The 21,286-nt window shown below is 47.6% G+C and overlaps 1 protein-coding gene across 1 annotated transcript in view; it reads right to left on the minus strand.

Moving 5' to 3' along the window:
• Positions 1 to 1,496: 1,496 nt before the first annotated feature.
• The window catches only part of TCF20 (transcription factor 20), a 110,836-nt gene continuing 91,046 nt past the window's right edge, over positions 1,497 to 21,286 (minus strand). The window contains 4 exon segments of the mRNA XM_010373015.2: positions 1,497 to 2,815; positions 9,188 to 9,282; positions 10,417 to 10,466; positions 18,923 to 19,016. Of these exon segments, the coding sequence (XP_010371317.1) occupies positions 9,232 to 9,282; positions 10,417 to 10,466; positions 18,923 to 19,016 (195 nt within the window). The 3' untranslated portion in view covers positions 1,497 to 2,815; positions 9,188 to 9,231.

The following is a 21,286-nucleotide window of genomic DNA, read 5'->3' on the forward strand; positions in this document are numbered from 1 at the left end:
GACTGGGGGGAAGGAGGAATGAACAGTGGGACAGAGGATCCCTGGGGCAGTGAAACTACTCTGGAAAATGGTGGTTCCATGTCTTTTTTTTTGAGACAGGATTTTGCTGTCGCCCAGGCTGGAGTGTGGTGGTGCAATCACGGCTTACTGTAGACTCGACCTCCTGGGCTCAAGCGATTCTCCCATCTCAGTCTCCCAAATAGCTGAGACTACATGCGTGCACCATCACGCCTTGCTAATTTTTGTATTTTTATGTAGAGATGGGGTTTCGCCATGTTGCCCAGGCTGTTCTCGAACTCAAGCCTTGATCTGCCCATCTGAGCCTCCCAAAATGCTGGGATTATAGGCATGAGCCACCACGCCCTGCCAGATCCAGGTCTTCATACATTTGTCAAAAGCCATAAAATGTACACCACCAGGAGTGGTCCCTAGTATAAACTATGGACTTTGGGTGATAACAATGTATCCATCAGTTGTAACAAATGTGCCACTCTGGATGGGATGTTGATAGAGGGGAAGGTATGCATATGGGGGTAAGGGGTTATATGGGAACTCTACCTTCAGCTTAATCCTGCTGTGAACATAAAACTGCTTTAACAAAATCAATTAAGACAAACACTGAAGGAACTAAAAGGCACTTGAGCAGTTGAGGCGAACTGCAGAAGGCAGAAACGAGTCAGGAGGCATGCGCGTATCACTGCCACTCCCCAGTGAAGGTCATTTCTGAAGTCAATTTAAGGAAAGACCTAGAACAATCGCAAGTACTCCACTCAAGCCAGTCAAAAGGGGACAAAAGAATAAAAGGCAAAATGACAAACATTTGCTGTCAGGAAAACATTTTCCTCAAGATACATATTTTTCAAGTTTTGTGGTTTAGCCCTTGACACCTGAAATCTATCCATTTCATTTTAACTGTATTAATGCCAAGACCAGAATGAGAATGCAACTAGCTCAAAAAAGCCATCATTTCTATGCAGGTCCTGTTCAGCTGCCCAAGCTTGGTCCTATGGCCGACACAACGCACCCACCCACACCTCCATCCTGGCGGAGTGAAATGAGAAATGGACTGCTTCATGTAGCCATTAAAACACAATTAATCTGCCATTTCTGCTGCCCTAAATTGATGAACACAGAACTCATTTATAATTGCTTATTTCTACTTCACAACATTCCTTCCAGTATTTCTACTCTCTAAAAAAGTCCATTAACATTCCATTATTTTTTTATAACCTTTAATGTTGACTGGAAATATGTCCTCATATCAACTTGAATAAATCTGACTGTCCCCATACACTGGCCACACTCTACCTGCCCAGAGGAGTGGCGGAAGAACCCTGAATTTTGTTTGCTTCCCAATTGCGTGGCCATTGACAGGCTAGGAATGGGACAGACCGGATCTGATCATGGCCTCCTCTGGAGAACCAGAGCTACCCTTTGGGGGTTAGAATGGGAGAAGGAAGAGACGCATTCACTTTAAATTAAACAAAAGAAGGAAACAAGGTTAAAATGAAGTTTATTATTTTTTTGATTTTTTGATTTTTTTTGTTTTTTGTTTTTTTAAATAAAACTGTTTGTGAAACAGCTATTTTATCCCCATGGCAGAGTGACCCCTGAAAGATGCACTAACCCCTTCTTAAGGCCATAACAAGATTTTTTTGTACTTTTTTCTTTTTTTAAAACTCAGATATTTAAAAATTATACAATTTACAAAACAAAACAAAACAACACAACATAAAGAATCACGTAGCATGGGGCTGCCTATCTGACAGGTCCTCTTTTCCTTTATAAAAATGAAAGCAAAAAGAAAAAGGGGCTAAATGGGTGTTCCTGGTCAGCTTAACCCACTCTGATCACAGCGACAGTCCCTCCCCGTCCCTGCCTACAGCTCACACTGCCGGCTCTGGCAGCACAGGCCTGGGCCTCCTCTCATCCCCACAGGTACCTGTGGGTCAGGGCACAGCTGCCTGGAATGTGCTGAGGACAGGGGGCCCCAGAGGAGGGTCATCCCTCGATTTTGCTGCTGCTGTGTACACTTAGGGTCCTCACCAGCCACAGCAATGACCTCAGACATCTGCCAATTTCACCCCCAAAAAGAAAAAGTTAAAAAAAAAAATAAATAAATAGTGTTTCTGGAAATGAAAAAAAAATTATTTTTGTGTTTAAACATCATTCCCCTGCTCTTGAAAACATGGACCGTCCCTGTATTTCCCCCTCCCGCTAAAACCTTCCCACTTTGAGACAAATTAATGACAAAAGGATGGTTCTGGTGTGGTTTGTCTGCTTTTTCAATCCTGGGTCTAGTGTTTTCTGAACTGGTGTGAGACAGGCTAAAGATCAAAGCCACACACACCCCGTCCTTTATGAGATGAGGGTTTGTTCAGTTCAATTTCACATTTAAATTTCACTTGTCATCAGAACAAATTTGGAGATCTTTAACTAGATAATTTTAAAATAGAATCAAAAGGGATAGCGCACCTTTCATTTAAACAAAGTCTTTCCAGACTAAAAATAGATTTATATATATATATTTTTATCCCTCCCTTTTAATTCCCCCCACCCTTTCCCCATCATCCCACCCCTCCCCCCTCCCCCCACATTGTCACTATGGAGATTGTGTCCATGGAAACAGCCATTCCAACGTCTTGGGTCTTTCTTTCCTGTGGTGTCACCGGTTTGAGTGTGATGTGAGAACTTAGGAAGGAAGTGCTGGCATGGGCAGGCACGCGGGGCGGGGCGGGGCAGGGTGTGGCTGCACGGTAGGACGATTTCCATTCCATCACGAGTGTCCACCACCTTCTCATCTCCACAGTCTCACCTGGAAAACAAGGGACAGACACTGAAGGCCAGGAGCCTCCACAGGGTCCACCACCAACAGCCGCTGTTCCATGGTACCCCTGGGAGCTTTCAGTAGGGAGCCTGCACTCAGACCCCTCTGTAGATGTGCTGCTGGTGTGGGACACACCCGAGACCCAATGCCGGGGCCACTGTGTGGCTTTGGATCTGGAATGTGATTAAAGGCAGCAATGACCTAGTGGGGGTGCTGTGGCCGGACTTTGAGGGCTCCTCAGGGTATGTCTGCCTTCCTAGTGCATAAAGGAACCAGGACAGCAGAGAACTCCCTGACCTCAGGGCAAGTCCCCAATTGTGGGGCAGCTGGTGGGGTTTTGCCAGTGTCAGATCCCAGCTGTGACTGAAACCTATAGTACCTGGTCAATCTGTGGAAGAACCTTCTCGAAGTCCAGCCTCTTAGGAGAGTTGCACAGTTGCCTCTAGTCGATACAGCTAGTTGTTTTTGAGACAAAATCTCACTCTGTCGCCTCGGCTCCCTGCAGCCTTGACCTGGGCTCAAGCAATCCTCCCACCTCAGCCTTCCAAGTAGCTGGTACTACCAGGTACACGCCACCATCCTCAGCTAATGACAAAGTTTTTTGTTTTTTGAGACAGAATCTTGCTCTGTTGCCCAGACTGGAGTGCAGTGGTGCAATCTTGGCTCACTGCAGCCTCCGCCTCCTGGGTTCAAGTGATTCTTGTGCCTCAGTCTCCCGAATAGCTGGGATCACAGGTGCACGCCACCACACCTGGCTAATTTTTGTATTTTTAGGAGAGATGTGGTTTCACCATGTTGTTCAGGGTGGTGATCTGCCCACCTTGGCCTCCTAAAGTGCTGGGATTACAGGCGTGAGCCACTGGGCCTGGCCCACAGTCAGTTCTTCATGATTAAAAAGAATGCTCTTCCCATGGCCTCTAACAGGGAGGGCAGGATTTCTGAGGCTCAGACAGAGCTGGACTATGTTAATCCTCTCGACCTCTCAGGAGCCTGAGAACCCTAGGTCTCCCATCCCCAGGCTGGGGGGCTTCTCTCCTCTTCCAGCCCAGGTGCAGAAGGGGATTCTGATGGCCTACATAGGACAGATGGATTATACCAAGGTGGAATGCTTCATGGGCCATCCTATATGGAAAAGTCTCAAAGAGAAACAGCAGTTTCCAAGGAAATCAGTCCAGTAAAATTTCACGAGAAGCCAGAAGTGATGGCAGCCTCGCCCCTCCTTCACTTGCTATCTGCCAATCACTGTGCTTAAGACTGTCACTGGGGCTCAACTAACTGCTTCCTCAAGCCCAATTTGGTGCCCTCCCCTTACAAATAAACCCTAGAAACCCAGGTGTCACCAGCCCTTTCTGCTTCCATAAAGTTTACACACACAGAACTGCTAAGAAGGCTGGGGCCTGCAGGAGCTAAGATTGAGCTGTTCCCAAGCACGTACATGCACATGCTCTTGCCCAAGGAAGTTCCTGACCACTTGGCAGGTAACAACAATGAGGAGGAACACGCTCCACAGAGGCCACGGCACAACATCACCACACGCAAGTAAAGGTAAGCCTTGGGAATGCAGGCCAGCAGCTGAGCTAATGGGCACCTACCTCCAGGAACACAGAAGGGTGTCATCTTGTTGGGGTTGTGGGATGCCCGTGGGAATCAAGGTCAATGCCCACATGTACCCTGCCAGGCTCTGCTCATGGAGGGGACAGTGCAGGGTTTGCCCTCTTTACGAGTACACAGCAGTCTTGGGCCTGCACCCCAATCTTGCTCATTACTCAAAAGAACAGGACCCCACACCAGCTCCCCACTGAAGAATGAAGCACACATCAGCAGCCAGGGTCTGCCTGGCCAGTCGACTCTGTGAGCTGCTACCTGTGGGCCCCTCCCTGGGGTGCATGGTGGCCCAGGCAGCAGCAGTTTTTCAGCACCTGCAGCCTGGGGCTCTGCCCTTCACCGCCTTCCCAACAGGGAGTGTTCCCTAGGTCTGACAACTAGACCAGCCCAAACACATGATATCCTGAATGTAATGGGACCCTAACTTTTCAAGAGTTACTTCAAAAAAAATTGTTCCTTTAGTAGGGAAATTAGGAAGGAAAATTCTAGAAAGGCCCTGGGCTAGAAGCTTTACAGATATTAGTTCACAGTGACGTGGACCTGCCTGACCCCCATCTTCAAGAGAGCTGAAGCTCAGGAAGGCGACAGGTGTAGCCCAAAGCGACATGGCCAGAGGTGGGACTGGGGCTTTCCTGACTGGGTCCTAGGAGCTGCATGTCCTAGGGCATGGGGTGTGGCTGAGAGACGGCTGGACCCAGACAGTGAGCCTGGGAGCAGCCGTGGTGCCAGCTGGCCTGAGCAGCAGGAGTGACCTGCCGCCCCTATGCTGAAGACTGTCAATTCTCTTTTAAAGAACGTCATCTTGCTGCTCAGCTGCCAGCATCCAGGGTTTCGTCTTGGGCCAACACCTTCCCAGGCTCTCTCACTTGTTCTCTCCCTCATTCCCTTCTCGCTCACACTGTCCTTTCTGCTCCCCTTTGGCCTCATCTGTGGCCTGAACCTGGGACGCCGTCCTCATGTCCCTCCATATCAGACTCCAAGCCTGCCTTTCCTAATTGCAGCAAAAACTCATCATCTCAACACCACTCATTCTGGCCAGGATTCACCCAGAGCCCATTTCCTCATTTCTAAAATAGACATTAATTCTGACTAGAGAGGAAGGATGTGACAAGAAACCTAATTCTGAATCTATACTGATTTAGGGCACTGATGTTCAGGGTCCAAGAGCCCTTTCTTCTCTAGGATGGCACTAATTTCTTTTTTATTTTTTTCTTTTTTTGAGATGGAGTCTTGCTCTGTCGCCCAGGCTGGAGTGCAGTGGTGCGATCTAGGCTCACTGCAAGCTCCACCTCCCAGGTTCACGCCATTCTCCTGCCTCAGCCTCCCGAGTAGCTGGGACTACAGGTGCCTGCTACCACGACCGGCTTTTAGTATTTTTAGTATTTTTGTATTTTAATTTTTTGTGTTTTTGTATTGTTAGCCAGGATGGTCTCCATCCCCTGACCTCGTGATCTGCCCGCCTCGGCCTCCCAAAGTGCTGGGATTACAGGTGTGAGCCACCGCGCCCGGCCTGGGATGCACTCATTTCTTTAACACAGACTCACCTGGCACTAGCATAGTTACATGCCCCGCTCTGGGCTAGGCTTTGACAGATGTGGTCCCTGCCCACGTGGAGCTTACATTCTAGTGGAGAGACAGGTAGTAAACAAGTAAACGATCTGAAATTGTGGTGATGCTAGGACAGCTGAAAGTGAGGAGCGGGACAATGGAGACAAGGATTTAAAAAGGGAAAGGCTTCTCTAAGGAAGCGGCATTTAAGCTGGGACTCAGGAGATGGAGCCTGTTTTCAACATGAAGACGGGGAGCTAAAGTGTTTGCAGCACAAGGAACTGTGTGTGCAGAAGCCCAGAGGGAGGCAGCCTGCCCCTTGAGGAGGTAGAGGAGGCCAGGGGCCTGGAGAGTCACCTGAGACTTCCACAGGGCTCTGGAGGCAAGGTGAGACGTTTGGACTTTATTTGGAAGATGACAAGACTCTCTGACGTAGAGAAGAGACAGGACTGGAGGGAGGCCTAATAAAGACTGCACTTGGCTACTGAGCAGTGGCAGGGAGGCGAGCACTATAGGAGCTGCAATGCCTGGGCTGGTGCTGGTGGGGAAAGAAAGTGGACAGACTCGGGCTCTCCTCTGGAGGTGTAATCCCGGACCACCTCTGGACCAGTCTGGGAAAAAGGGAATCTAGAATGTGACATTCATTCATACACAAATGGGCTGTGTGACATCCAGTTCCAGGGGCAGGGGCGCCACTCCCCATGCCCCGCCTTGCTCAGCTTCCATCCATGGCTGTTCTTTGCAGGGTACGTAGCACCCAGGATGCAGCATTAGCCCTGATCAAGGTTATAGGTTCCCATGTGCTGGACCACAGGGCCTGTTAGGGGAGGCTGGGGCCTCCTTGTTTAATTCACGACAGGAAGAAGAGCTGGGCCTTCCAATGTCAAAAGCTCTGCCAACCAATGACACAAGCCAGCAAGACAATCCACCTCGGCACAAGGAGACAGTGGGCAACCACAGGCCTGTGGAAGGACTTTTCCCCTCTGCACTCCTGGCGAGGGTCAGGTACAAGGTACATCACATGCTGGGAGGCAGGGGCAGCATCTTTTAACCCCAAGTCTTGGGTATTTTTTGCTATAAGAGACAGCTACAGGGTTCAATCTGCTGCCTTGACCTCTCCAACTCCCACGAGAAACCCACAGCTAGGCATGGCAGACCAACAGGCTGACAGCCAGTGCTGTGCTGGCACTTAAAGACATTTCCCAAGGGAATCTCAAAAGGTTGGCACTGCTATTCCTGTTTTTACAGAAGAAACTGAAGCACAGAGACATGGAGTGGTCTGACTTTAGTCACACAGTACCTATCAAACCACTTTCTCAGAACATGGCGCACCAGGAGGCAGACACACACGCACATCCACTGTCTGTGCCCTGCCTTGTCAGGGCACCCAGTAATGGCGGCTCTCTGTCCCCAGCATGGGGCCCAAGATGAGCCCTCCTTTAGTAAGAGGTGTGATTCCATCCCCAGTCACCAGGGCTTCTACCACAAATGAAGGACGGTGACCACCCTCAATGTCACTCTGCTGAACTGGGAAACCAGGAAAAGGTATCTGCCTTGTGGGAACAGCACATAAAAAACATTTCAGATGGACAGGACTGGATGCAGTGCGTCCATCCTCTCCCTCCAAGAGCTGAATGGTTCAACTTCGATGGACCTGAGACGACTCTACAATGGGTGAGGCCACTTCATCACTGTGCTTCAACCCAGAAGGATGAAGCTCATTGTTCTGTTGAAGAGTTGGCCGGGCACGGTGGCTCACACCTGTAATCCCTCCCCCAACTTTGCTCTGATCCCTCCACTGACAGCCCTACTCCCTGGAAGAGTAAAGAGGAAAGGCACTACACTCAATGTTCTATCAAGAAGGCACTTAGCACCTGAATTCTCAAATGGTGCGGCAGCCCAGGGGCCTTCTCCGGAAATTAGTAGTGGTAACAAGGGGCAGGGCATGTTCCAGAAGGTGGTCAGGTACATGGTGGTGCCGGAAGGGACAGGTCTAGCGTAGCTGTGTGGGTCAAACTCCTGAGGTTGACACAGAAGTCCTCCCATTTGAGAGAAATGACCCCTCAATGAATATTTCTGAGACAACTAGTCCTCCTGCCCCATCCTATAGCAGTAAGTGCCACAAGATACATTTTTGTTTTTCTTTTCTTTACAACCTATTTCCCCTCATGCCTCAGTGGGGAAGGGAGGGTGAAGGAGCAACATGGAGCTCAGAGGCCTGCAGCTTCTAGAGACCCAAGTCCTATCATCCTGTTTTCACAGATACCTGCTGAGGGCCATGACCACAATCCCACACAAACTCACAACAAGCACAACTCAATCACAATAATTTTGTTTTGTTTTTTTTGAGACAGGGTCTCACTGTGGCCCAGCTGGAATGCAGCGGCACGATCATGGCTCACTGCAGCCTCAACCTCCAGGTTTGATCAAGCAATCCTCCCAGCTCAGCCTCCTGAGTAGATGGGACTAAAGGCATGCACCACCATGCATGGTTAATATTTTTTAAAACGTACAGACAGGGTCTCACTGTTGCCCAGGCTGGTCTTGAACTCCTGACCTTAGGCAATCCTCCTGCCTCAGCCTCCCAAAGTGTTGGCATTATAGGTAGAAGCCCCACACCCAGCCTCAAGATTTTTAAGAGTAAAATTAAATCAGATGCTAGAGTCTACTAAATCTTTGAGGATTTTTCTTTCCTTTGTACTTCTGCAAAAAGGAATCCTTCAAAGTACTGGAAAAAAAAAAGATTTCGAATAACAAAACCCAAGAGTTCTGTTGTTTTCAAAGGAAAACACACCATAAGCTTTACAGTAATGGAGCAAATTAAAAAGAGACCTTTGAGTGGAACCCTTTCTGAGATGGGAGAAAGAGCAGGGGCTACTGGGCAAGAGGTGCCCTGCCCGAGGAAGAGACCTAAAAGCCTGTTGTGTCTACTCACAAGGCCACCCCTGGCTAGCTGTGCTCTGAAGGGCTGCCTTCAGGAACAGTCACCCTGCACCCCATCAGCAGTGGACAGTTTAGAAGGCCCCACTCCTTTCCACAGATATTCTGGGGAGCTAAGTAACCAATGGAAGAACACTGCATCCACCTGGTGGTGTCATCCATAGGATGAAATGCTGGTGGCAGAGCACGGAGCAAGCAGGAGGGCAGAGGCAACAAGGCCCGCTGGGAGCCGGGCAGGGTACAGGGAGCCCAGTGGCCCCGACTCACCTGTGCTTGCTGTCCTTTCCATTCCCACGAGCACACTGCCCCCCTCACCCCCGCTCCGACTGCTCTGTGCTGAGGCTGCCTTTCGCGGTCTTGTTCTGCAAGGGGGGGAGAGGGCACGGAAGGGGAGGCTGACACAGGCAAAACCAAGAGGAGACAGACAGGTGGGAGAGGACAGTGCGGAAATCAGGGGGGGCAGAGGGAGGACAGGAGTGGCACACGGAAAAGGAAAGAAAAGGCAGAGTCAGTCCTGACCGACAAACAGGAGACATTCAGACAGGGTTTTCTGAGGCAAAATGTAACCCTTAAAAAAGGGAGTTCTAAACATAACATGCAAATTAAGTAAAAATAAAGAGAATATAAGATCCTGTGACCGCCCCTCCCTGGAAATAATTTTTAAAGAAAAGCATAAGCAAGCATCTTTCAGGAGCATTTTGAGGGCAGACCTCTCTGGACAACCTCCTCCTAGTACTTTCGGCCCTACTAGATTTAAGACTGTGAGTGACCAGTGACCACCAGGTGTCAGTGTGACCTCAGCCAGAGACACGGTGCAGCCCCTGCAGGAAACATCAGGTGGCAGTGGTCTCCATTCTGATCCTTTCTTGGGGCTCCTTCTCCGTATACACCCTCCCCATACACATATGTGGCATCCACAAACAGGCCATTCACCCCTCACCTTCCACCCTTTCCTAAAGGAAGCGACCACGAGACCACCTCCTAAATAAACTGGGAAGTGGAGCCGAGGCAGCCCATTCCACTGAGCATCAGGCTGCTTCTACAGAAGCACAACCTGGAAGAGACTGTGAGCTTCCCCAGAGCCTTGGGGTGAGCTTGACTTCTAGTCTGGGAAGATGCCTTTGCACAGGCCTCAAGGTCTAGAACCAGACTTACCAAACTCCAACCTGTGAACTGGGGTTCTATTCACCTCAAGTGGAAATCAGTGGCTTGGTCAAGTTAGGTATTCTCGCCTCTCTTAATGAATAAACAAACACCAACTCCCCCAAAACACATTTCTCCTGGGATCTCATACTACTCCGAGTGCTGGTCCCCATGCCACGGGTCTCCCTTCAGCATCATGCCCCTCCACCCTCCCAGGGCCAGGAGTGGACTGGCAGTCAGAGGCACAGGTGAGGACAGGCGTGGGTGAGGCCCACCATCTGGTCTTCAGATCTTTCAGGAGGAGCCACCCTTGATCCCATCCCTGCTAGTAGCTCTTGGGGCCTCTGACTCACCTTGTGCTTAGGGCACCTCACCGAGAAGTTCTCCTCATGTAGCAAACAATCTGGAAGACAGAAGGGGACAGTCAGGTAGAGACTTCACAGCTGGACGTACGTGTGGTCATACTGGCTGGGACTGACAGGGTCAGACATAAAACTAGGAGGTCCCTACACTTACTTCTAATAGGAAAACATTAGAGACACCCCAAGTAAGCTGTAATACCTTAACATGATGGATATTGGTCATTTAAAAATTAACATTTTAAAAGAGTTAATGGTATGGAAAACACTCATGAAACAAAACTGCTTTAAAAAACCAGGATATACAAATGTATAAATGTGCTAATTTTATTAAAATGTTTCTATGCATTAAAAAAAGGCTTGAGGCTGGGCATGGTAGCTCACACCTATAATCCCAGCACTTTGGGAGGCCAAGGCAGAAAGATCACTTGAGTCCAACAGTCAAGACCAGCTTGGGCAACACAGTGAGATCCTGTTACTATTAAAAAAAAAAAAAAAAGGCCAGGCGCAGTGGCTCACGCCTGTAATCCCAGCACTTTGGGAGGCCGAGGCAGGCAGATCACGAAGTCAGGAGATCGAGACCATCCTGGCTAACACAGTGAAACCCCAACTCTACTAAAAATATAAAAAATTAGCCAGGCGAAGTGGTAGGCGCCTGTAGTCCCAGCTACTTGGGAGGCTGAGGCAGGAGAATGGCGTGAACCCAGGAGGTGGAGCTTGCAGTGAGCCGAGATCGCACCACTGCACTCCAGCCTGGGCGACAGAGTGAGACTGTCTCAAAAAAAAAAAAAAAAAAAAAAAAAAAAAAAAAAAAAACCAAAAAAAAAAACAAAGGCTGGCGTGGTGGCTCACACCTGTAATCCCAGCACTTTGGGAGGTCGAGGCGGGCAGATCACAAGGTCAGGAGATCAAGATCAGCCTGGCCAACATGGTGAAACCCTGTCTCTATTAAAAATACCAAAAATTAGCTGGGTGTGGTGGCACGTGCCTGTAATGCCAGCTACTCGGGAGGCTGAGGCAGGAGAATCACCTGAACCAGGGAGTCAGAGGTTGCAGTGAGCCGAGATCACACCACTGCACTCTAGCCTGGTGACAGAGCAAGACTCCGTCTCAAAAAAAAAAAAGACCGAAAGGAAATCTATGAACATATAACAATAATTCTCTTTGGGTAATAAGATACAGCTGATTTAAATTTTATCTTTTCTATATTCCCATGATATCACCAATAAATGCTATTTTAAAAATCCCTGATTGTAGGCTAACCCCATTTCCCAGGCTCAAAGCCAAAGCTTCCTTGTAAAAACACTTTAAAATCTGGAAGCGCCTTTTCTTCTCTGTACAGAGAAAGCCCAGGTGTCTGAGACAGAAAGGTGGCCAGGCCCAAGAGCCCCACTGTCACCTTTGCCTTATGACCCACGGAGACACAGAAGCCTCCAACACAAATCACATAATCCACACTAAATTCTTCAGAGGAAGGTAAAATCCCATGAGGATGCTTTTAATCCTTGGAGGAAAAATGATTCATTCCAACTTTTAACATGATGACAGCATCCTGGATGGCAGCAAGGACACATCTGCCTCCAGGTGAGTTGAGCTCTCGCACAAGGGTAGTGCAAGGAAATCTAATTAATGAGTTCACTCTGCACACCACAGCTCCTGGAGACCAACAGCCAGGTCACTGGTGCAAAACGCGGTGGCAGAATGTTAATAAATATTGATAACACATTCTCAGAGAGCTCCCAGGCACCATGGCAGGAGACAGCCATGGTACTTAACCTTGTTAAATTTAAACTGAGATCCAGACTAGCAGTCTGTGTGCCCGCAGATTAAGTGCAATAGTAATAAGCAACGAACATACACATGAAAACTTTTCAGGTCCCAGTATCCTAAAACAAATCAAAAAGACCTTTTTATATTTGGCCAGACCTGGAACATCACAGCCTGTCTTTCGTTGGAGCCCATGAATATCTAAGAGACTGGCGACAGCCTTCTTGGCTCTGTGGGCCCAAGAACTCAGCAACTTACCACTAACCTCCAAGACCCTCCCGCAGCAAGCAACTAGCAAGGCAATAAATGAAATGTGTTAATTTAAAACCCACAAGTACATAGTGTGACCAAGACTCCTGCTGCTCCAATCTGCCAGAGAGTTTATAAACAGCAGGAGCCAGACAACTGGAGCTCAGGGGACATGCTCTCTTCTTACCTGGGCTCTGGCAGCAAGCACTATGCTGGCTCAGTCTCTAGTTTGGGCCAAACAGAAACAGTACAGCACACGTGGGGCTTGGCCATGCTTATGCCACAGGGGTTTATACAAATGAGGATGGGGACCACACAAGCAGCAAAGAGTGCCATCAGAAAGGCACAGGTGGCTCAGTTCCCTCATGGCCACAGAACAGTGACCAGCTGTGATGGACCATTAATAAAACACGCCTCATGTTAGGAAATGTGTTCCCTCTGAGTTAGAAGCAGAAAAGAGTAAGACACTATGAGTGCACACTAAAGACAACTTGAAACTAATGCCAGATACATCTGGAAACGAAGTCTCCTACAGCAATCTGCCTGAGGCAGTGTCCATCTCTGACAAGGCATCCCATGCAGGAACGCTGTGCAGACAATGCCCTACTCTGTTCTCATACATGTCCGCAAGCCATCAGGAAGCGCAATTCCTGTTCCTGGCAGGGGCCAGAACCACAGCTAGAGAGCTCAGAAACTTGGAGGGCACAGGGGAGCTTCTCCTCTGACCAGTCCCTGCTGGGAGGGATGAGTGAAAAGCAACAGTGTAGTAAAACCTCTTCTGAGGATTCTGAACAGGCAACTGCACCTAGATGGCCAGCCAGTCAAGGTCTCTCAATCTGTGTTCTTCAAGGCCCAGGCACCATCCTACACTGTCCAGAGGGCCCAGGCAGCACTCCTGCATAGTGAAGTCAAAGTAAACAGCTTGTGAGATTAACATCCAAGCTCAAAAAGACCCACAAGGTGGCCTAGTCAACAAGATGGCTTGCAGACACAAACATCAACCTCCCAGAAGAGAAGACCACTTTCATTTCTCTCTTTAAGCTCAAAGGCAGGGTGGATTTACTGATCTCCTCATTATAAGCTCTGTGAAGCTTCAGATACCCACATGCATCCACATGCTTCCAGGCTGAGGATGGTGGGCTCAAGGAGGGAAGTGGGAAAAACAAGAAGGGTCTAATGCCCTTTGGATCTGTTGGGTACCAGACACAGACTCCAATTCACCTATACTCTACCCCAGTGTTACTGTTATTCCTTATGTTGGCACATTGCAGGGCTTGGGACACAGGGGCCTGCCAGCTCTATCCTGCCTTGCTGAAGGGTAGGCTCAGGCTCCTGGGCCATAAGGAGGGAAATACGGGGCTTTTGGCACTGGGACTGGCTTCTGTGATGCAGACAGCTATCCCTTGGGTAGGAGTCAGACTACCAGCAATTTTTAACGACCCATCCAGAGCTCTGACCACACTACCAAGATCAAAGCCTGCAGCAGAGATAGCAGCTTTAAAATGCTACTGCAAGGAGAGCTACAGAAAGTAGAATTCCCAGCTGTGTTTTTTCATGAGAGTAGAAGAAAAAAACCCTCCACACAAGGTTCTTTACGCACAGTGGAATTATTAATGAGCTACCACAGCCTTTTTTTCTCTAATTGTTGTGGTTCATTGCATTAAACACATTAATTAAAAAACAAAACAAAACAAAAAACAGAGCTCATGCTCTTATTACTGTAACCCCCACCTGGAGCCAAATCCCGTGCCTATGACATAACAAGCAACACAAAACAGCTGACCATGATGTCAGGCATGCAGGGTCAATATCAAGTTGGGGGGAAGGTGGCAGGAGTCACAGATCATGAAACAGAGATTCTGTTTCTATGGAGACATCCCAGTAATAAAAGTTTTCCCTGAGACATCAACAGCTCTTTAAAGATCTGGGTGGTTGACAGCAAGGCAGAGATGAAAATGTTAAACTGCTTCTTACTCCATAGGGAGGTTAGGGATTCTCAAACCAAGGACTTATTTTTGTTACGATTAGAAAGAAAAGTCAAACAATAAACTTGTTTCCTGGATACAAAGTTACATCATATACAGAGAGCCAATTTAAAAGAAGACTGTGTGGAATAATACAAGCATCCATCCCCACAGAGCAGTGCAGAACTCTGGGTCACTGTGACTTGGGTCATCAAAAAGACCACAATGACCAAGACATGGTCATCTCGTGAAACTGCCTCTGGTCCCAGCTCTCCACATGAAGGAGCAAAGTGCACAGCAGCAGAGGCAGCAAAGCCAGAGGCCGACAACCTTAGCCTCACTCCTCCCAACCCAGAACCCTCTGTCTCGCTGGACACTTGGCCACCAACTTCTGTTAAATAGAGATGCTACCAGCTTAACTAGGCAGGCTACCAAGATGGGCCCCAAAACAGAAAATGACAGATACCATTTACTCACAAGCCCTCAGCTAATAAAGGAAAAAAAAAAAAAAAAAAAAGCCATTTTCTTCAATTAGAAACAGAAAACTTTGTATTACTGTCTCCCTTTCCTAGCCACTAGTCTACAGGGAATAAAACACAATATTCTGCTGTAACTAGGGGTCATGAAAATGAGAAAAGGCAACTGGTTGGCTCTTTTAAACACTTTTTTTTATTTGAACAGACCTGTTCTTGCTATGTTATCCAGGCTGAACTTGAACTCCTGGCCTCAAGCGATTCTCTAGCCTTGGCCTCCCGAGTAGCTGAGATTACAGGTGTGAACAACCATACCTCGTTAACTGGTTAGCTCTTTTTTTTTTGGAGATGGAGTCTCACTCTGTTGCCAGGCTGGAGTGCAGTGGCACGATCTCAGCTCACGGCAACCTCTCCGCCTCCCGGGTTCAAGCAATTTCCCTGTGCCTCAGCCTCCCAAGCAGCTGGGACTATAGGCATGCGCCACCACACCCGGCTAATTTTTCATATTTTAGTAGTGACAGGGTTTCACCATGTTGGCCAGGCTGGTCTCGATCTCCTGACCTCGTGATCCGCCCACCTCGGCCTCCCAAAGTGTTGGCATTACAGGCGTGAGCCACTGTCCACATGTAGGTGTGAATACACACTTTTATAAGAATCTAACTGGCATCAGCGTTATCTTCTCTATCTCTCTTGTTCTTTTTAACTGTTTCTCCTACAGAAGCTTGGAGAGAAAAGAGGGAAGGAAAAGGTAAAGGCAAGGAGAAGGATGTGAAATGAAGGGAGACATGCTTAAACAAAAGTCAGGAGCTGCAAGTAACTGATGCGCTGGAAGGAAGGGTGGGCAGGATGAATTCTGAGACCTGATCCAAGTCTGTTGGCCCTGCTCTGTGTGTGTTATGCCTCATGCCTGTTCCTATTATGTAGTCAGCCACGCCCTCTTCCCCTTCCCATCAAATTCAAATCAAACCCCACCTCCTATGGACAGTGTGGCTGCCTCCGTGGACAGCCCTGCTTCTCTCCTGGGGAAGCACAGAGAAGGGGCATGCAGATGACAAGCACGGTGCTACCTGCAGCCTTCTCTCGCCACTTTTCCTCAAACGTGACCACAGGCATTATGGGGGCTGCCTGGGTGATGGTCTTAGACACATCCAATGCTCAAGAAGTAACTAGAGGACATTATGTCAAGTGAAATAAGCCAGGCACAGAAAGTTAAAAGCTGCACGTTCTTGCTCACGTGGAAATTTAAATAGAACAGAGGATACTAGAGGCTAGGAAAGGGAAAGGAAGGGATAAGTAGAGATTTGTTAAAGAATACAAAATTACATCTAGATGGGAGAAATAAGTTCCAGTATTCTCTATCACTGTAGGATGACCACAGTTAACAACAATATATTGTATAGTTTCAAATGACCAGAAGATACCACATGTTCCAACACAGACATGACATTTGAGATGATGGATATGCTAATTACCTAGGTCTGATCATTATATATATACTGAAACATTACTGAGCACCCCATATCTACAATTAATGTCCATTTAAAAAAGTAAAAAAGGCTGGGCGCGGTGACTCATGTCTGTAATCCCAGCACTTTGGGAAGCTGAGGCAGGTGGATCACCTGAGGTCAGGAGTTTGAAACCAGCCTGGCCAACATGGCAAAACCCCGTCTCTACTAAAAATACAAAAATTAGCCAGGCATGGTGGCGCACGCCTGTAGTCCCAGCTACTCAGGAGGCTGAGGCAGGAGAATCGCTTGAATCTGGGAGGTAGAGGTTGCAGTGGGCTGAGATCATGCCATTGCATTCTAGCCTGGGCGACAAGAGCGAATCTTCATCTCAAAAAAAAAAAAGCAAAAAACTTAATAAACTTGAAATTAACACTCACCCTGCCACCAAAAAAGTAACTGGGGAAAACACCCACTAAAGAGACTAAAAGTCTAGAGTAAGAAAGGTGATTTTCCCAGGTTATTGAAGCTCTAAGTCAAAACTCAAGAATTCTGCATCACTTACTGGATGGCACTTCTTTAACAAAATGTTTCCCTTCTTTCAACAGTTAACACACTGCAAAACATCCCCCTATCATCTCAACAAACAAAATACAACACTCTTTGTAATACTGTGATTCAGAGTAAGAAATACATATTTTAGTCTTCATCCCTGATTCCTGGCACAGACCTCCTAAAACCCATGTAAATTCCTGAGCAATCAGGGGTGCTAGGAGCATCTTTTCTTCTAATATTTGGTTTTTGATCCTGGTTCCTGACATGGAGCTCCTAACCCCTTGGAATTTCCTGGATAAAGGAGCACCTTTCATTCTAATGAGGCAACTCTTGGTGGCTCCTGGATGGGGGCTGGGCACCACAGAGACTAAGCTGTGATTAGCGTCTTGGAACTTTTAGCTCTACCCACCCCACTCCAGGAAGCAGAGAGGGGGTGAAGACTGAGTTAATAATTGATTATGCCTACATGATGAAGCCTCCAAAAAATCCATGAACTACTGGATTCAGAGGGCTTCTGGACTGCTGAGTATACGAAGGTGCCTCGGGGGTGGTGCCCCTGGAGAGAGCATGGACGCCCCACGCCCTTCCCACATATTTGGCCCTATGTTTCTTTCATCTGGTTGTTCATCTGCACCCTTCATAACGAGCAAGCACAAGTGAAGTGTTTCTGTGAATTCTGTAAGCCACGTTAAATATTAATCAAACCCAGTGAAGGGGTCTTGGAAAACCTAGTTTAAAGCTGATCATTCAGAAACACAGGTCAGGTCGTAACACAGGGCTTGAGGTTGGCATCTGAAGTGGGGAGCAGTCTTGTGGGACTGAGCCCTTAACCTCTATGGGCTGCACTAACTCTGCTTGTGCAGTTTAACTCTAACTGAGCTAAACTGTAGGACAACCAGTTGATGTCCAATAGTGAACTGCCTATATGATGCTATCAAGAAAGAAAAGTAAAAAGACAACTCAGAGAATGGAAGAAAATATTTGCAAACCACATATGCAGAATTACAAATTTTTTTTTTTTTTTTTTTGAGACGGAGCCTTCCTTTGTTGCCCAGGCTGGAGTGCAGTGGCACGATCCTGTAACCTCTGCCTCCTGGGTTCAAGCGATTTTCCTGCCTCAGCCTCCCGAGTAGCTGGGACTACAGGTGTGCGCCCCCATACCTGGCTAGTTTTTGTATTTTTAGTAGAGATGGGGTTTCACAATGTTGGCCAGGCTGGTCTTGAACTCCTGACCTCATGATCTGCCCGCCTCAGCCTCCCAAAGTGTTGGGATTACAGGCGTGAGCCACTGCGCCCGGCCTACAAATAATTCTTAAAACTTAACATTAAAAAGATAAATACTCCAATTTTACAATGGGCAAAGGATGTGAATAGCTATTTCTCCAAAGAAGATGAACAAATGACCAATAAGCACATGAAAAAATGCTCAACATCATTAGCCATCAAGGAAATACAAATAAAAACCACAATGAAATAACATTTCATACCCACTGGGCTGGCTACAATTTAAAAAAAAAAAAAACAAAAAACACACACACACATGAAGTCAAGTGTCAGGGAGGAGCTGGGGAAAGGAGAACCCTCATGCACTGCTGGTGAGAATGTAAACCGGGGCAGCTACTTTGGAAAACAGTCTGACAATTCCTTAAGAGGTTTAACAGAGTTACCACATGATCCAGCAATTCCTCTCAGGTATACATCCAAGAGAACTGAAAACATGTTCACACAAATGCTTGCATGTAAATGTTCTACAGCAGCATTATTCATAATAGTCAAAAAGTGGAAGTAACCCAAATATACAGCAAAGTCCACAGAGATAGAAAGGATTGGGTCCAACAGAGCTTAAAGGAAAAAAAAATCATAAAAATTTAAAAAAGAAAACAGAATAGTGGTTGCCAGGGACTGGAGGAAGGGGAAGGGAGGTAAGTGCTACTAATGGGTAGGAATTTTTTTATGAAGTGACAAACAAACAAAAGAAACGGAGAGAATCAAACTGTATGTCTTAACCCTTTGGACACTCTGGACAGGGTCTGTGGTCTCCTCTTACCTGCATCAATGGCACACGGGTAATGGTATCGGAAGGAGCAGCCTTTGTTGTAGCAGCCCAAGGTGGCGCCTGCCTCCTGGCAGTGGGAACATTTCTGAAAGGAAGGAAAAGTCAGGCATGTCAGTATCCCAGATTTGGCCCTCTCCTCCAGGCCTTCCCTGGTCCCCATCTGTTAGACCTCAGCACGTGTCTCTGTGGTTAGAGGAGTCTGTGGTGGCAGGATGGGCTGGTCAATTTCTAAATGCCACTCACTGACCACAACATGGGAAGGGATCCAGCAATAATGTTTTAGGCTAAGCCTCACAAATGTTCTCAAATCAACAACACAGCAGGATGAGATGAGCAATCCATGTCATAAAGGACATGCCAGAGTGGGGTTCCCAGCCCTGCCTCTGGTGCCCCCGCCATCCACCCACCCACACACTCTGCCAGGCATTTCCTTGCTGCTATCGTGAGCGGTCTGTAGATCTTCCCTGTTTACTTCTGCCGTGAAAATCTGGGGTAAGAGAGGGTAAGGTAGTAGAGTTATATATAAACCTTTTAGAATTAGAAGCGGAATTTGGTTTCTAGTTCTTGTATTTGTAAGAAGATTTTATTTTTATTTTTGATCTACTTACCCCAAATGCCCAATACAAGTATATTTCCCTTTTCAGAAAATATGGGCTCCTGTGTGCAAATGGTATTTTTATACATGAATCTTATTTTAAATGCACCAGAAAACCTGCCATGAATTTCTGGCTAAGTGAGACATTATTTTGTAATTGAGACACTCCTCCTTATATGGTCAGGTTACTCTTAAAGTGGGGCACATCTCTGTCAGCCCTGTGATGTGGCTGCTGTGAGTGCTCATCCTGTCAGGGTAAGAAATGTGTCCTATCAGCAACAAACATATTCATAAAACTCAACCACATATGACCCTACTAAGGATGCTGGCTCTTCAGGTAGCAGAGGTACACAACCATCAAGACTAGCTGGAAGAGACAGAAACTCGTTCCTGCTTCTATGAAAAATACAAGTGTTCCCTAAGCAATTACACTGAGCTGGCTCAGGCCCCCGACACAAATACTGATGGGAAACTACGCTAACGCCAGCAACAGCAAAGCCCAAGCGCTCCACATGCTCAGATTGAATGATCTCATCCAGCCCTCTGCACTACTCCACCTGGCAGGTGCTCCTAATGCTTTACATGAAACTCTTGAGACACCAGAGGCAAAATAACTTGTTCCAGGTCAGAGCTGAGATTCTGGATGACCATCTCTGGCATCCTCAAGAGACAAAAGAGATAGGAAAAAGGGTTGGAAGAGATTAGTCCTTCAAAAGCTTTGCCCTGCTCTCAGAAGACCAAGGTCCTTCTTGGTGCCGATAATCAGTAAATGTTTGTCATGTGCCCTCGCACCCTTGTTAAGAGAAAAGATCATTTGGTCTGGAGTAAACCAAGAACAAGTTCACAGCATTTCTGGTAGCCCTAGACTCTGTCTACCTTTGTCAGTGCCACAGAGCATCTTAGAATCAAAAGGACTCACTATCAACTTGAGGAAAGGAAGTGTGGGTAGTCCATCGGTGGCCAACCTGCAGTCATGTCTGCTGCCACTTTCTTTTTCTGAGATGGAGTCTTGCTTTGTTGGCCAGGCTGGAGTGCAGTGGCACAATCTTGGCTCCCTTCAACCTCTGCCTCCTGGTTTCAAGCGATTCTCCTGCCTCAGCCTCCTGAGGCATTGGGATTACAGGCATGTGCTACCACGCCCGGCTAATCTTTGTATTTTTAGTAGAGATGGGGTTTTGCATGTTGGCGAAGCTGGTCTCAAACTCCTGACCTCAAGTGAGCCACCACACCCAGCCTCCTGCTGCCACCTTCTTACTCAAGGAGCCTGAAGATATGGCCCTCCCTACCCCGGAGAATGAATCACAGTGAGTGGTGGCCATTTAGGAATGGGTATCATCAAGCATTTCTGGTAGGAAAGTCTGCAGGAAAAAGGGCTTCTGAAAACATTTTTCACCCCCCCCCCCACACCTTTTTTTTTATATTTTGAGACAATGTCTTGCTCTGTCAACCAGGCTGGAGTGCAGTGGCACAATCATGGCTCACTGCAGCCTCTACCTCCCGGGCTCAGGTGATTCTCCCACCTCAGCCTCCGAGTAGCTGAGACTACAGGGGTGTGCTACCACATCCAGCTAGTTTTTTTAAAAAAATGTTTTTGGCCGGGCGCGGTGGCTCAAGCCTGTAATCCCAGCACTTTGGGAGGCCGAGATGGGCGGATCACGAGGTCAGGAGATCGAGACCATCCTGGCTAACACAGTGAAACCCCGTCTCTACTAAAAAATACAAAAAACTAGCCAGGCGAGGTGGCGGGCGCCTGTAGTCCC

Source organism: Rhinopithecus roxellana, chromosome 13, assembly GCF_007565055.1.
Source record: "Rhinopithecus roxellana isolate Shanxi Qingling chromosome 13, ASM756505v1, whole genome shotgun sequence".
NCBI classification, from domain to species: Eukaryota; Metazoa; Chordata; class Mammalia; order Primates; family Cercopithecidae; genus Rhinopithecus; species Rhinopithecus roxellana.